The 15,005-nt window shown below is 35.9% G+C and overlaps 1 protein-coding gene across 1 annotated transcript in view; it reads right to left on the bottom strand.

The window, feature by feature from the left end:
• The window catches only part of CCDC171 (coiled-coil domain containing 171), a 252,847-nt gene that overhangs the window by 160,098 nt on the left and 77,744 nt on the right, over positions 1-15,005 (bottom strand). Inside the window, exons 11-15 of the mRNA XM_036331206.1 lie at positions 14,231-14,337; positions 12,403-12,492; positions 11,210-11,410; positions 8,244-8,411; positions 6,297-6,485 (exon numbers count right to left, since the gene is read on the bottom strand). Of these exons, the coding sequence (XP_036187099.1) occupies positions 6,297-6,485; positions 8,244-8,411; positions 11,210-11,410; positions 12,403-12,492; positions 14,231-14,337 (755 nt within the window). The remainder of the gene's footprint in view (positions 1-6,296; positions 6,486-8,243; positions 8,412-11,209; positions 11,411-12,402; positions 12,493-14,230; positions 14,338-15,005) is intronic.

Raw genomic sequence — 15,005 nt, 5'->3', positions numbered from 1 at the left:
ATTATTAATTAATCAAGAATCACTCGGAAATGTAAGTTCAAGAAATATGAAACTAAGTTGTTACTAGACCTATTTTCAGATATCACTTCATATAGAAAAACAGCATATGTTTCTTTAAAACAGTGTTATATAATGCAAAAGGGACTGAAAGATAAGGATGAAGATAAAATATTAAGGAGTGCTGGGACCCGGTCCATCCTTGCTGTTTCAAGGGACCTGGCATATATGGCATACTGTTCTTAATATGTTTGCTCACCTTCTTGGCACTATGTGTTTTAACCAAGGTCTCTGAGAAAGGTTGTTTCCCCAGGTAGGGATTTTCCCCTGAAGTTAGGGTGGGAATAAAATCCCTTAACTAAGTGCCAGGCGGGTAATTAATCACTTTAACTACGAACAATCATGCTTAAGCTACATAATCTTTACTCCCTGGAATGGAGATAAGAAACGCCCTAACCTTTGTAATAGAGATTGATAGGATTGAGTCAACTGGTATAAATACAGATGTAATAAGACAGCAAGACACAGAACTTAGAATACGGAACCAGGAGAGACAGAGCCTAGGCACAGAACCTACACAGAACGTTCTCTAGAGACAGAAGAACTTCGCTGGAGAGAACATGGCAAAAGATCCTGGACAGAAACTGGCCTCAGAACCTAAAGACAGAACCTAGCGAGAGAACATGGCAAAAGATCCTGGACTGAACCTGACTGCAGAAACTGGCAAGAGAACCTGACTAGAACCTAGTGACTGAACCTGGCTGGAGAACCTGGACAGAACCTGGCTGGAGATCCAAACCAGAACTTCGCTGGAGATCCAGACCAGAACTTGGCTGGAGATCCTGGCTGGAGATCCTGGCTAGGCTGCTGATCAACTGAACACTGTCTCCGTGTCATTCCTCCTTCGCCGACTCCGTCCACACCTTTGGGGACCCCTGGACCTGCTGGGGTTGGACTCCGGCATATGGCGCCTGAACAGGGACCCCTAGGTAAGCCCCACTCTCGGGATGGATAGGACTCCACCGTAGGAGAGGGTGGATAGTCTTCGCCGACTCCGTCCACACCTTTGGGAAGCCCTGGAACAGGATTCCCCTAGGTAAGCCAGCCCCCCCCCCAATTGAGAACCCCCACACTCGGGACGGATAGGACTCCACCAGGGTACTGCAGACCCCCCTATAGAGGATAAGTAGGGTAAGAAGGTGGATAGTACAGAACTTAGATTGAGAAGATGTGCCATACTGAGTCCAAAGAAAGAAGACTCTGTATTGATCTTTAGATTAAGAAGATGTGCCATACTGAATCTAAAGAAATAAGACTTAGTATACAGAACGAAGAAGACAGAACTCAGAAGAAGGAACCTACACAGACAGAAGAACTTCGCTGGAGAGAACATGGCAAAAGATCCTGCACTGAACCTGACTACAGAAACTGGCAAGAGAACCTGACTAGAACCTGGTAACTGAACCTGGCTGGAGAACCTGGACAGAACCTGGCTGGAGAATCTAGCAAGGGAACATGGCTACAGAACCTGGCTGGAGAACCTGGCTGGAGAAACTAGGAAGAGAACATGGACACAGAACCTGGCTGGAGATCCTAAGCAGAACCTCTCTGGAGATCCAGACCAGAACTTGGCTGGAGATCCTGGCTAGAGATCCTGGATCGGCTGCTGATCAGCTGAACGCTGTCTCCGTGTCGTACCTTCTTCGCCGACTCCGTCCACACCTTTGGGGACCCCTGGACCCGCTGGGGTTGGACCCCGGCAAAGGAGCACATAACATTCACTTTGCAATTTCTAAATGCCAACCAAAGTACTAAACAGTTTGCATCTGTTGTCTCCAGTCTAATCCTGTCCCTAGAATTTCCATGCTATTCAAATAAGTGGTATCAGTTCTCTGAATCTTAGTTTCTACTTTTGTAAAATAGAAAGGATGCTTAAATGACCTATCTCATGGGGTTGTTGTGTGGCTCCACTAGAGGAGGCATGCAAACTATGCAAGAGCATTGAAAAAAAATCCAACATTATGCAAATTGAACAAATAACATTATTTTCAAGACAAAAAATTTCTAGCCTGGCCGGTGTGGCTCAGTGGTTGAGTGTTGACCTATGAACCAGGAGGTCAGGGTTCAATTCCCGGTCAGGGAACATACCCCGGTTGCAGGCTCGATCCTCAATAGGGGGTGTGCAGTAGGCAGCTGATCAATGATTTTCTTTCATCATTGATTTTTTATCTCTCTCCCACTCCCTTCCTCTCTGAAATCAATAAAAATATATTTTTTTAATTTAAAGAAATTATATGAAAAGTATTCAGAGGACTTTCCAATATTTCATTAGATGTGCCCACCCACACCAACTCATAGTCCATGAAAATATGGTTTGGCAGGATTACGTCTAACTCCTGTGAATTATTTCAGGCAGGCATGTATACCTACCACCTCCAACAATAAAAACAAGCTGCACTTTACCCCGGAATAGTTTTGGAATTCATTTAAAAGTTTCAACATCTAATAACAGTTTTATGACTAACCCAGGTTTCTTGGGAAAATACTCTTAATATTATGATATAAGAGGAATAAAATGCAGCATATTATAATGACTCTGAATTTCTTTTGATTTTTGTTCTCCATTCTAAACTCATTTAACAAAAATGTCATACTAAAATGTTTACAATAAACATTACATCAAGTCTTAATTATACTTAACTTATAGTGAAAAATCTTTATTTCTAGAAAGGAAGTTCGTGTTCCTGTAATTTCATCTTTTTCAGGTAGAAAAGAAATAAGAACATATATACTAAGACTGCACAAGCAAACTCAGTACATGGAACAGAATGTGGCCCTGAGCCCAGGTGCTTCAGCAGGCATAGATGCTTCAGATACATTTACAGGACGGCTCCAGAAGTATTTAAATTCAAGAATTACCCAACCATGTGGCTAGCACGTTTTACCTAATTCTGCAAACTAAATGCTGTAATGCTAAAACCAAACTTCCTATTCTACCAGTTTCATTTATCTAATAACATTTCCACTAATTATTTTAAAGCTTACACATTCAAACGTCTTGCAAATAACTCTACTACATTTTTTCAGATAAAAGCAATTTAAATTCAAAAACGGGTTTTTCTTTAACTAGCTGCCTTTTACTAACCAAGTCTTTACAATACCAAACATTAAACAGAGGGCTCTGTAGATAAGTCATGTTTCCCAGCAGATGGTCTCTATTAATGGCTATGTTCATCTGACACCAAACATCCTCTACAAGCCACAATCCTATGCAGAAACTGTAGTCTTTTCCCTTCATGACCTTATTAACATAATTTTTGAAAATGCATAAGTATTATAAAATTAAAATATTGTTATTTGCATTATAGCTTTGGGAGGAAGAGTGGAAATATAGAATTCATCATTACAAACTTTCCCAAAATAAAATTTATATAGGGCCTGTAATAATACATTATAATAGCAGTTTCCAAATATAAATTTCAATTAAATTGCTGCTGTATATTAAATTATATTTTATGAAAATTCAAATATGTACATAAATAATATAAGCTATATGCCGATATATAATATTAATGTACTTTTAGGAATAATGAAAATGATACTTTTATTTTGCATACCCATGGATCAAAGCCTAGGGTATAACACATTCTTCAGAGAAAAGCCTTCAGTGTGAGCTTCTCTTAAAACATTAGCAACTGTGATGATGACTCCCTTACTTCAGAAAGTGAATTGCTATGCTCTCCTGCAGATTCAGAATAAAAGAAGTGAGTTCAAAACACTGATAGAAAATGAAGTTGGAAGACTCACACGACCTGATTTTAAGACTTACTAAAAAGTTACAGTAATCACATCAGTGTAGTATTGAAAAAGGAATAGACAAATAAATGGAACACATGAGAAAGTCCAAAAATAGGCTTACACAAATATAGTAAATTGATTTTTTACAAAGGTGCAAATAAGGAAGGATAGTCTTTTCAACAAATAGTATTAGAATGCATAACTGGACATCCACATGCAAAAAAATGTACATTAACCCATACCTCACACCTTTATAAAAACTAACTCAAAATAGATCATAGACAAATGTGTAAAATCTAAAATTATAAAACATCTGGAAGAAAAAATAGGAGAAATTCTAATGACTGTATTAAATAGAATTCTTAGATATGACACCAAAAGTACACCCATAAAAATTGATAAATTAGATTTTATAAAAATTTAAAATATTTTCTGTATGAATGTACTGTTAAGAGAATGTGAGAACGCCCTAGCTGATTTGGCTCAGTGGACAGAGCGTCAGCCTGAAGACTGAAGGGTCCCAGGTTCGATTCCAGTCAAGGACACATGCCTGGGTTGCAAGCTCAATCCCCAGTGGAGGGCATGCAGGAGGCAGCTGATCAATGATTCTCTCTCATCATTGATGTTTCTATCTCTCTTTCCCTCTCACTTCCTCTCTGAAATCAATAAAAGTATATTTTTTTAAAAAGAGAATGTGAGAAAATATTTGCAAATCATATACCTGACAAATGACTCATATCCAAAATATATAAACAACAGCAATTAGGAAACAAGCAACCCAATAAAACTGAACAAAATATATGAATAGATAATTCACTAAAGAAATATACAGATTTAAAGTAAGCACATGAAAAAATGTCCAATATTATTATTCACTAGGAAAAATGTAAATTAAAACCACAATGACATACCACTACACACCTATCTGGCTAAAAAGAAAAAGGAAAATGATGAAACTGCATGCTGGCACAGATACAGGGCAACTAGAACTCTTTTACATTGCTTGTGAGAATGCAAAATGGTACTGCCACTTTGGAAAACATTGTAATAATTATTGCATATAAAGTTAAATATACTTACCATGTAACCCAGAAATCAACTCCCAAGTACTTATCCAAGGGAAATGAAAACTTATGATCACACAAAAATCTATCCATGAAGATTTAAAGCATCGTAAGTTATAACTGCCAAAAAATAAATAACCTAAAGGCCCATCAGCAAGTATCTAGATAAACAAACAATGGTACATCCATACAATGGAATATCAGTCAGCAGTAAAAAAGAACAAACTACTGATAAACACAAGGACAGTAATGAATCCCAAATACATTTTTTCTAAGTGAAAAAAGTCAGACACAAATGGCTACATGCTGGATAATTCCATTTATATGACATTCTGGAAAAGGCAGTACTGTGAAAATGGACAACAATCTGTGGTTCCCATATATGGTCAATTGTTTTTTCACAAAGGGAGGACATTATTTAAGGAGGAAAGGAAAGTCTTGAACAAATGGTGTGGGTCTGAGAACTCTCTAGGGTAATGACAATGTTTTAAGTGTTAAGTGGGGTAATGCTTACATGGTGTTTGCATTGATTAAAACATCAAATTGTACATGTAAGATTTGTTCACTTCACTGTATATCAATGCTACTTCTAAAAATAATAAATTATTTAGGAATTTTATTTCAGTAGAAGAAAATGCAGGGCATATCACAAGGCACCCTTCATACAGTGAACAAATGTCTACTTGAAGAGAGTGTATTAATTCATTCAAATTCACAGAAAAAGGCCTAAGTTCACATAAGGCCCTTAGCCTGGGAAGAATATATAACCTTCTGATTCCTAAGTTTCCTATCTTGAGAACAAGGGACCTATTATTAAATTCAATATGAAAAAAACCATATACACTACCATATGTTATTCCTGATTGGGCAGGAATGACAGTTAATAATAAATTAAGTTGACAAAAATTGATATAAGTAAAAACATGATTAGGTTAACTACTCATAGCTTCTGTTCTCAATGGAATTCAACATAGAAGACATAATACATCTCACAGTCAATTATTTTGCTACAGGGTCTACAACTGAAATTCTTATACAATGTTAGGAGGAATAACAAATTTCAACCCCAAAAGAATTAAAATGATGGTTCACATAAGAACCCCTATAAGTGGAGTAAGCTGGATAAAAAAGATACCTACACTGAAACTGACAATATTTTGCCAAACCTCTTAACCTTTTATTTTAAAAGTAAATAAAGGCAATAAAATTTTGGCAATCAATTGATCAATGTATTCTGAGATACCTTAACCAGAAACCCATTTATTTCCATACTTGAGTGAAAGACGATTCTTAGTACTCATGCACACACAAGACATATCCGTTTATGTTGGCGTGATCATATGTATCACTTGTGCCTAACAAGTTTTTGTGGTAATCAGGAGGTCTTAACTGACTTGACAATGGCATTTCAAAAAACGCTCTGTGGAAACTGCATACCTGTGCCCTCTTCTGCACCTCCAGGAGGAGCTCCGAGTACTGCAGCTCCAGCTCCTTCTTCTGCTTCTGCCAGCAGCCCTCCTGGGCTTTGATCTGCTCGGCCACTTTGTTGAAGGTGTCCTCTTGGGTCTGCTGAAGCTCTCTCATCGTATCAGACTTGTTTTTACAGATATACTCCAGATGACTTATCTAAATGGCGAAGTGCAACAGAGAATAAGCTATGCTGACAAGCCATTTCCATGTATTCTCTAAGAAAATACCCAAAATGTTCTACTATACTGTATTCCTTAAGATCATATAAACATTCTAAGTTAAAATGAAAAAAAAAAAGAAATGCTGATGCCTATCCAGTGTGACTCAGTGGTTGAACGTCAATCTATTAACTAGGAGGTCACAGTTCGATTCCTGGTCAGGGCACATGCCGGGTTATGGATTCGATCCCCAGTAGGGGGTAGCCAATCAATGATTCTCTCTCATCATTGATGTTGCTATCTCTCTCTCCCTCTCCTAGACTCTCTGAAATCAATAAAAATAGATTTTTTAAAAAGAAAATAAAGAAATGATGAAATAGGAATTAGTACAGCAAATTATATTTTAACACAAAATGGTGTCATATGTATGCTTAGATGACAAATCTTTTATTCTTCTCTTTCTAAGAACATTGCTCTTCTAAGACCCATTTTACTAAAAAATAAAAATAATAATTGAGAAGAATATTCTTACTTCTAGATCCAAAGCTCAATCTATTAAGATATCTCAATGGGAAAGAAAGTATTTAAATGAGATTTACATCTACAAACATGACACATATGGCAAAGCAGAATTTTCTAATCATTTTTTATTTCACATTCAAAACACTAGAAAGAAAATTGTCTAACGTGTATGACAATTAATGATGTTTTGAAACTATGAAAATCTATTAAAGCATAACAGCATCTCAGAGGGTTAAAACATGAACTCATTTTAATTATCAGTAATTTTCAAACCCATGATACACACATTCACAATCATGAACAGCCTCTGTGGCTCACAATTATTCTCTCATTTCCTCAATCTCACTTCTCAGTGCCTATGGTAGCATTTGACAATCAGACCAAGGTAAAATGCTCTAACTCACCCTTAAATTGGGCCAAGGTTAAAAATAAACTTTGGGGAACAGTTTTTCTTTTCATGTCTCTTAAGAGCAAATGTCACTGCAACTAAGATCTGGAAACTAGACCATGTAAACATAGTTCTGACTAGTTCAATAGACCCAGGATAAGAATCAATATCTTTAATGGTGACATATGTTAGTCTCCTAAGCCATTTTGATTTTCTATAACCAAAAGAAAGTTTAAAAATTTTTTTTGAAAGACTGAATTTCTAAGCTTGTGAATGATAAAGAGACTATAGAAGTCTACCGTTTTCTCCTACAATATATACTTCTTACAATCTAAAGCACTAAATGGGTTTGGTAACACAGTTTGTTATATTTCAAGAAATGTTATAAACATAAATTAAAATTTTAACTGCTTTTAATACCTCATTATTTCCTAAGCAAATAATTTTAAGATCATGTTTTTGAAGAACTGTATCTTGTTTCTATTTTATGCTAACATAAAGAGTTGGTTTATTAATGTAAATGGCTAAGTTCTTTGAATTGCTTCATCAGTAAGATTAATTTATTTTCTTTTAATTAGGTCCCTGTGGCTAATACTGGCTAGTAGTATTAGCATGTCCTGCACAGAAAGTGGAGCTTAGAGACTTCATACGGACTTCAGTCACATTTACATGCCCACAGCAATGGCATCAAACTGAGTGGTAGACAAGCCATAATTAATGGTATTGAATTATTAACATCCAAATTCTTTTTGAAATAAGATGAATGTCAGCCCCTCTTAATGATACTGTGATGTGGACAAATGTCACTGAATTTAATAGAGGTATCTGGTGCCTGAGGACAGTTACCTTCTCATTAGCCCTGTTGAGGTCTGCGATCAGGGCATCAACATTTTCCTGCAAGACTGCACAAAGCTCAGACCAAGAGAATTTGTCCAGCATGCCTTCTGGTTGTTTTATGAGCGCACAGCCTGCTATCAAGTGCTGGTACAAGGTATGAAGGAAGGTTAGCTTCTCCTGTGAGGGAAAAAAGGAAATTAATTACAGTATATAAACATTGTAAGAAGTAAGACACAAAATACATATGGTAAATAATTTATTTCAAAAACTTGGGAAGGAATTAAAATACTCAAGTCTCAGAATATTATCGCTTTGGTGATTTTTTTTTTACAATCAAAACCAGCATCAGAAAGAAACTGGAAATGGTTTACACTTAGTACTCAAAACCAAGTTCTGAAATCTATAAGCCAGAAGACCAGAGTTCTGACCCAGCTCTGCTCCTCCTGAGGATGGGGTCTTAGTAAGTGCACGTTCAGGCCTTAACTTCTTCAGCTGTAACTGAAGGAACCTGAACAAGTTGGTTCTAAGCTCTCCTACCTGAAAATCTGTGTGGTAATTCTGTAATTTCATATTTACATTTGCTAAAACAGATGTTATTTTAAGTCAAAACACCATTACAGAGAGAAGAGTGTTCCTCAACTCTGTCAGAGAAAACGTTATGCCAATATCTGTTCTTCACAGGTACACAATTACTCAGCTTTCGTCCCCCTCCAGAGATTCCAGCTTACTTCCCACTTATAGGAAATCTATCCCAAGCCCCTTAGGCAAAGCAGACAGTGATATGAAAGATATGGAAGATGGGCTCATTTATTTTGCCCGCTTATAAGTTCATATAGTGTTTGGCACAGGGGCATTTGTAGGTGTTCAAACACTACAGAGGAAGAATCAAAAAAATGAACATAGCTGCTCAAGATATACTTTCAAAACCGTCCAATTAGAACTATGCAGAAAAAGTTCTTTAAAATTATACTGCCATTACAATAACAAAACTATCCATTGTTTAATGACCTAGAAATACTCTGCTGTAGAAGTCAGTAAAAAGCTGATCCCATCTTGAACACACAGGAAAGTTCACTTACTAAAACACCCGATGCTGTCTTTATAAGGTGTTTCCCCTGTACAGTCCCAAAGAATGGAACTCAAGACAAAGGAACTGTGAGGCTGCAAAATGAATACTTTATGTAGCTAAAATAAGTTCCCTCAAGTTTTTTTAATATGTGAGCAAAAACAACAATTGCTTAAAGGGGAGAGGTTAAGAGGGTGAATATAGGAATTCTCATCTTCTCGATAAGAAATACTGAATGTGTGCGCAGTGTTGCTCGGCTGGTTGAGTGGCATGCCATGCACCAAGAGGTCACTGGTTTGATTCCCAGACAGGGCACATGCCCAGGTTGCAGATCCCAGTAGGGGGTGTGCAGGTTGCAGCTGATTGGTTTCTTTTCTCTCTCATTGATGTTTCTTTATCTCTCCCTCTCCCTTCCCCTCTCTTTAAAATCAATGAAAACATATTCAAATAGAAAAGAAAAACTTGATACAGCATATGTAAAGGTTTATAATTAGAAATTTGTGGGCAAAGTTTCTTTGGGGAGAAATTAAGATACACACATATCTTAATTCTCTACATGCCATCTTACTTTTCTCCAAATATAACTATTTAAAAACAAAAGAAAATTAAATATGTGATTAAAATCATAAACTTGAGTTAGCATAGCAGAAGAGTCTTCATAAATATGCTATGCCTTTTTCTTTTTTAAGCAATTAAAGATGTCTTTTGCATTTTCAACTGGGCTGAGATGTTTAAAAATCTTATTAAATATAACTAAGCAAACGTAATGTTCAGGCACTTAAAATCTCCTCCCTGCACATTTTGCCATGGAGTTCATCCTCAAAGATAATTCATTGTGTCGCCATTATGTCCTTTTTGCTTGGGCTGTGATAAACCATGCATGATAATCATCCATTTGGCGTGAAAAGAGAATCTCAAGATCCAAAATCAATTCACACATGTTGAACCCAACCACACTGTTGTAGACATGCTGACTTTACAATATAGTCAGGCTTCTAGTTTCCTTTACTTTAATCACTATCTGATGTGTAGAACAATTCCAGGCCCTTCATGTGGACACAATTTAAATCCCAGACTGCAAGAAGAGGGGAAGGAATGTTTCCTTTTTACGCTCTTGGCATGCATGTTCATATTTGTTGAAGTAATGAGCTCAATATGCCGGACGACTCAGATAAACCAGTTTCACACTAGCCAGACTAGCTCCACATCCCCTGGGTAAAAGAAAATATAATTCCATTCACCCAGCTCATACAGAATATGAAAGTTTTGTCATCATACTTTAAGAAGTGATTAATAAATGAAAATGAAAATGATAGGCCACTCTCTAGGGCAACCAAATAAAGTTTTAATTTTGTGGGATTTGTGTTTTTCTCAATTTTTATATAAAGAGTAAGGAGACTGGCTGTCGATTAAAGTAAATATTATTCCTGTTTTGCAAATACAGAAACTCAGATGTGGAGAGACTAAGCTGTGTGACTTGTTCATACTCATAGTTTGTAAATAAAAGCCCCAGGACCCCAGTCCTGTTCTTTCTGATTACAAAAACAAAAAAAAACACATATTCTTTCTACCAGACCTAGCTACTAACTACTGAAATCTAAAAATTTATTTTATCATTAGCAATCAGGCCAACCTTGAAAGGGCCGTTAGGATCACAGTTGTTGAGATAGGTTACTTGTGCAAGTGATAGAAGGGTTAATCTACATTACTTCTTCCTTGAAACAGGATGGCACAGAGTAATGGAGTGACTGATTTTGCAGATGATATGCGTATTTCAAAACAGTCAGCTCAGAAGAATTTTTTTAATTAAGCCAAATAAGAGTAAAAACAGCCAGCTGAAGTACGTAAATTTATAAAACTGAGACCAGTGAAAGGCCTTTCCTGACGGTCATCTTGACTCAGGTGGTACCTCGGAGTCCTTGTGGAAAGCCTGGGAAAGCTTCTGCAGTTCACACTGGGACTGGGCCGCTTGTGCCTTCTCTTTCTCCCAGCAGTGAAGCACGTTCTGTAGCTCCACTTTTAAAGTGCCGACCAGCGCCTCTCTATCTGCACACTTACTGCGCAAATGACTCAACTCCTTATTGGCATCAGCCAGTTTATCCTGAAGGTCCTGTAGGAGACACCAAAAATAGAGGTCGCATGATGGCGGGCCAATACAGAGGTGGGAGGCACAAATATAAAATACATAATGAAGACTTCCAAAACTTTAACATAAAAGAATCACAAAGGCAAGCATTTGTCAAAAATTATGGTTTTTTATTGAATATATTGTCTAAGTACAATTATTTTAGCTGTAAAATTAGAAAATTTGTTTTTTTAGCGTTTAAACATAAAGTGTTAATAAGACAGCTTATTCCAAGAAGTTCTTTTCTTTCAATCCATTAAAAAAAATTGGTAACCCCAAAACCTTTAAATACCATAGAAACAACATTTTAAGAATAAATCTTATGCTTAATAGAAGAACATTTCCTTCTTCATGAAATCCTAAATGCTAATACAAATCTGAAATATGTGGCATAAAATTCTGAACTCATTATCCTTAACTTTAAATTCTATAAAGTACATCAAGGACAAACGCAATACAAACCAACAAAAAAAATCCAACACTACTAAGCAACTCTGAGAGATGCTTCAGTATAGTTCTGCAAAAACGTATTACGTAAAAGTGGCACAGAAAATAAAATAAACAATTTTCCTGGAACCGAGGCAGGTGTGGTCTTGGCCCATTACTAGGCATGACATACTAAAAACAATGGCTCCACCCTAAAATGATGGAAACTGACTCCAAATACTGATGTGCTTATGTAAAATGTTTACTACGTATCTAAGGGTGGACATTAAATCTTAAATTTGTAATCCATGGTATTATAATTAAGTCTGGGAAATAAATGTTTCCATTAATCAGAACAATTTCTAATCAAGTTTTATTTTAAATGGAAAACATTCTTGTTACTTTGATCAATAATAAAAAATTAAAGTTGTATCCAAATGTATTTAATAAGAAATAGGAAGCCATATTTTTAGATATCTCTACCATAACGTTTCCCTAAATAATTATATTTGTCTCTTAATACAAAAGAAAAAGTTTTTTAAAATCAATACCTTTATATTTTTAGTGTGAGATTCTATCTTCTGTTTGGTAGAATCAAGTTCAGTAGATGTCTTTTCCTTGGCATCATTCACACTGTTTAGCTGATAAAAGAAAACGTAAATAACTTTTTTATATTTTTCAAGGATGGGTAACTCAAAAGCTAATCTTTAAATGTTTTTTATGCAATTACTTAATATACACTTTTGAATAGTAATTAAGAGTCTTAAAAATTTCTTTTGGTTAACTAGGTAATTTCTGTCATAAGCTCACATGGTTAAAAGGAAAAGAAGGCATTCAAGCTTAAAACGTCAGTGATGTTACTGTGTTTTCACTAGATGTCTGGACAAAGGATTTCATTCTCACTATAAACAAATATAACTTTATTCTTAAAATCCTTCTGGACCAAAATGCCAGAAGCAGTGGCATCTATAAGGAAAGAAAAAAGGACAGAGCAGAAGACGGCTCTTTCCATACATCATGAGGGTATTCACTGGTCTCTCACTCCATATGACAACTTCAGGGTCGGTCACATGCAGTCCTACTGGGAAGGCTTGTGGCAGGTCATCAGTTGGTCCTGCTCTGCTTGTGATTTATTTTCTTTGACAGTTCATTCTTCTTTCTGTCAGACTGCTCTTTTTGCTTTCTTTGCAGCCACCCCCTTGGTCTCCCCACTGCTGTCTCTGGCACGGGTTCACAACAAAGCGCATTACTAAGCCAAAGCCTGCTGAGCCGACTTTTCAACTGTGCTGAGGATCATGTGACATCCATCCTCCCAAATAACAATTCGCTGTGGGTAATATGTTCCTAGTTACCCTGCAGCTTCCAGTCCGAGGCCTCAGAAGAGTTTCATAAACTACTAACAATACAGGTTATCTTGTCTCACAGGGAAAGATTTAGCAATATTTTTCTCCACAGAAATGTAATTATTTCAATGGTCACTTTCTTTTATGCCTTTTGAACAATTAAGAAGGCTCACTTTTCCTTCTTTATTCACCTTCTTAAACTAAAGTAAAATAAGCCCCTTCTGAAATGTGAACTGTAATAGTTTCATAGTCTTCATACTGTATGAATGAAACAGATGAACAGAGGATAAACACTAAATTCCATGCTATGTAGTTTGTTTTTGGTTCAAACAATATCTGTTGTTTTACTAATTGTATTTAATGTAATTACTTTATATTCTCTAATTTGACAAAATGTAACTAAGCAAACTCTTCAATTTTTAAACCACAAATTAATTAAATATTTTAATACCCAAGAAAATTATCAACCCACACATTAAATAATACAAATGAGTTGATAAACAGAAGCATGAGCTTTTTCAAACAGCAAACTAAAACCTTTCAGGCTGCATCAAAGAGACAATTATTTTTAAAAACTTATATCAACACTTTACTCACTTTAAAGAATGAAAACTAACATCTCTTTTTTATTCAGACTTGTACAACTTGTAGAAATCTTAACCTAAAATATTAACATCTAAATTTCCACTACCTATTGCAAATTCATAAAACCACATTAAAATTTAAATATAACACATATTAACTGAAATGACTTGCATAGCTTTTATATTAAATTAAAATAAATAGATTTTGAAGTCCAAGAGTAGCAGGGTCTTTATAACTTTGAAAATAAGAGTGTGACCTAAGTTACAAAAACATAAATGAGACACGACTTTAGGCCACACTTAAAGAACAGTGACAGACAATTTATTATTTTTATATCTGTGAAGCTGCCAAATCAATATTCCCAATTTCTTTGACCTTTGTAACAAGCAAGGGATACGTACTGCTGCAGGCCGAAGGCTATAAGTGTGGAGCCAAACAGTGCAAGTGTTACCTCATTAGATGTATCTTCCAGCTTGTTCTGGTAATCTGTCAAGGTACGCCTCAGAGTCTCAAGGACAACAGAGAAGCTGGGAGGTTTAGCTTTGTCTTTGTGGATGCCTAGAGAAAAACTTAGGATGAAAGTATACCCTTCACATTACAAAGAGACAAAAGCTAAGCAAACAGTAACAGAGATATTACAATTAGACAGAGCTGAAAACACTGAAATACTGCGTTGAATCATTCTTCAGAGTGTACTGCTGCATAGTCAAATATTAATAGTCTTTCTAAACAAGTGGTCAAATTAAGGTCATAATATGCCAAGTTCTAATTTATAGCCACTTCATACCTTATAAAGCCCACACTGTAGTCAGTAGTGAACTCCTTTTTTCCCCATCCCCTAAGTAACCAAAATGTTTGTACACACCTAATATCTAACAATTAAATGAACAGTCTACACTAACATTGTTTTGGGAGTTATGTACACTTACTTTGGTCCTTGTGTTTCTGATCAGTCAGGCCTATTTAGCTAAAATAATAATTTCTGAACCCATCGGCACATAATTTTCTGTTATGCTTGGAAATATTTTTCAATCCTTAAAATTCTCAAGTTACAATTTAAAATAATGAATATGTTATTATCTACATAGGCCCACATCATGTTTCAATTAAAACCCTTAAAACTGATACTCCTTGTAAAAATATGAGTATTTCCGTATTATGCCCTCAAACTATTTTAATTTTGTTAGGCCATACATTAGTTGAGCTAATCAAGGTCACATGGGAAA

The sequence above is a fragment of the Myotis myotis genome, unplaced genomic scaffold, assembly GCF_014108235.1.
Source record: "Myotis myotis isolate mMyoMyo1 unplaced genomic scaffold, mMyoMyo1.p scaffold_m19_p_12, whole genome shotgun sequence".
NCBI classification, from domain to species: Eukaryota; Metazoa; Chordata; class Mammalia; order Chiroptera; family Vespertilionidae; genus Myotis; species Myotis myotis.
The sequence above is the reverse complement of the archived record's forward strand: the minus strand, read 5'-3'. Positions and strand labels throughout refer to the sequence as shown.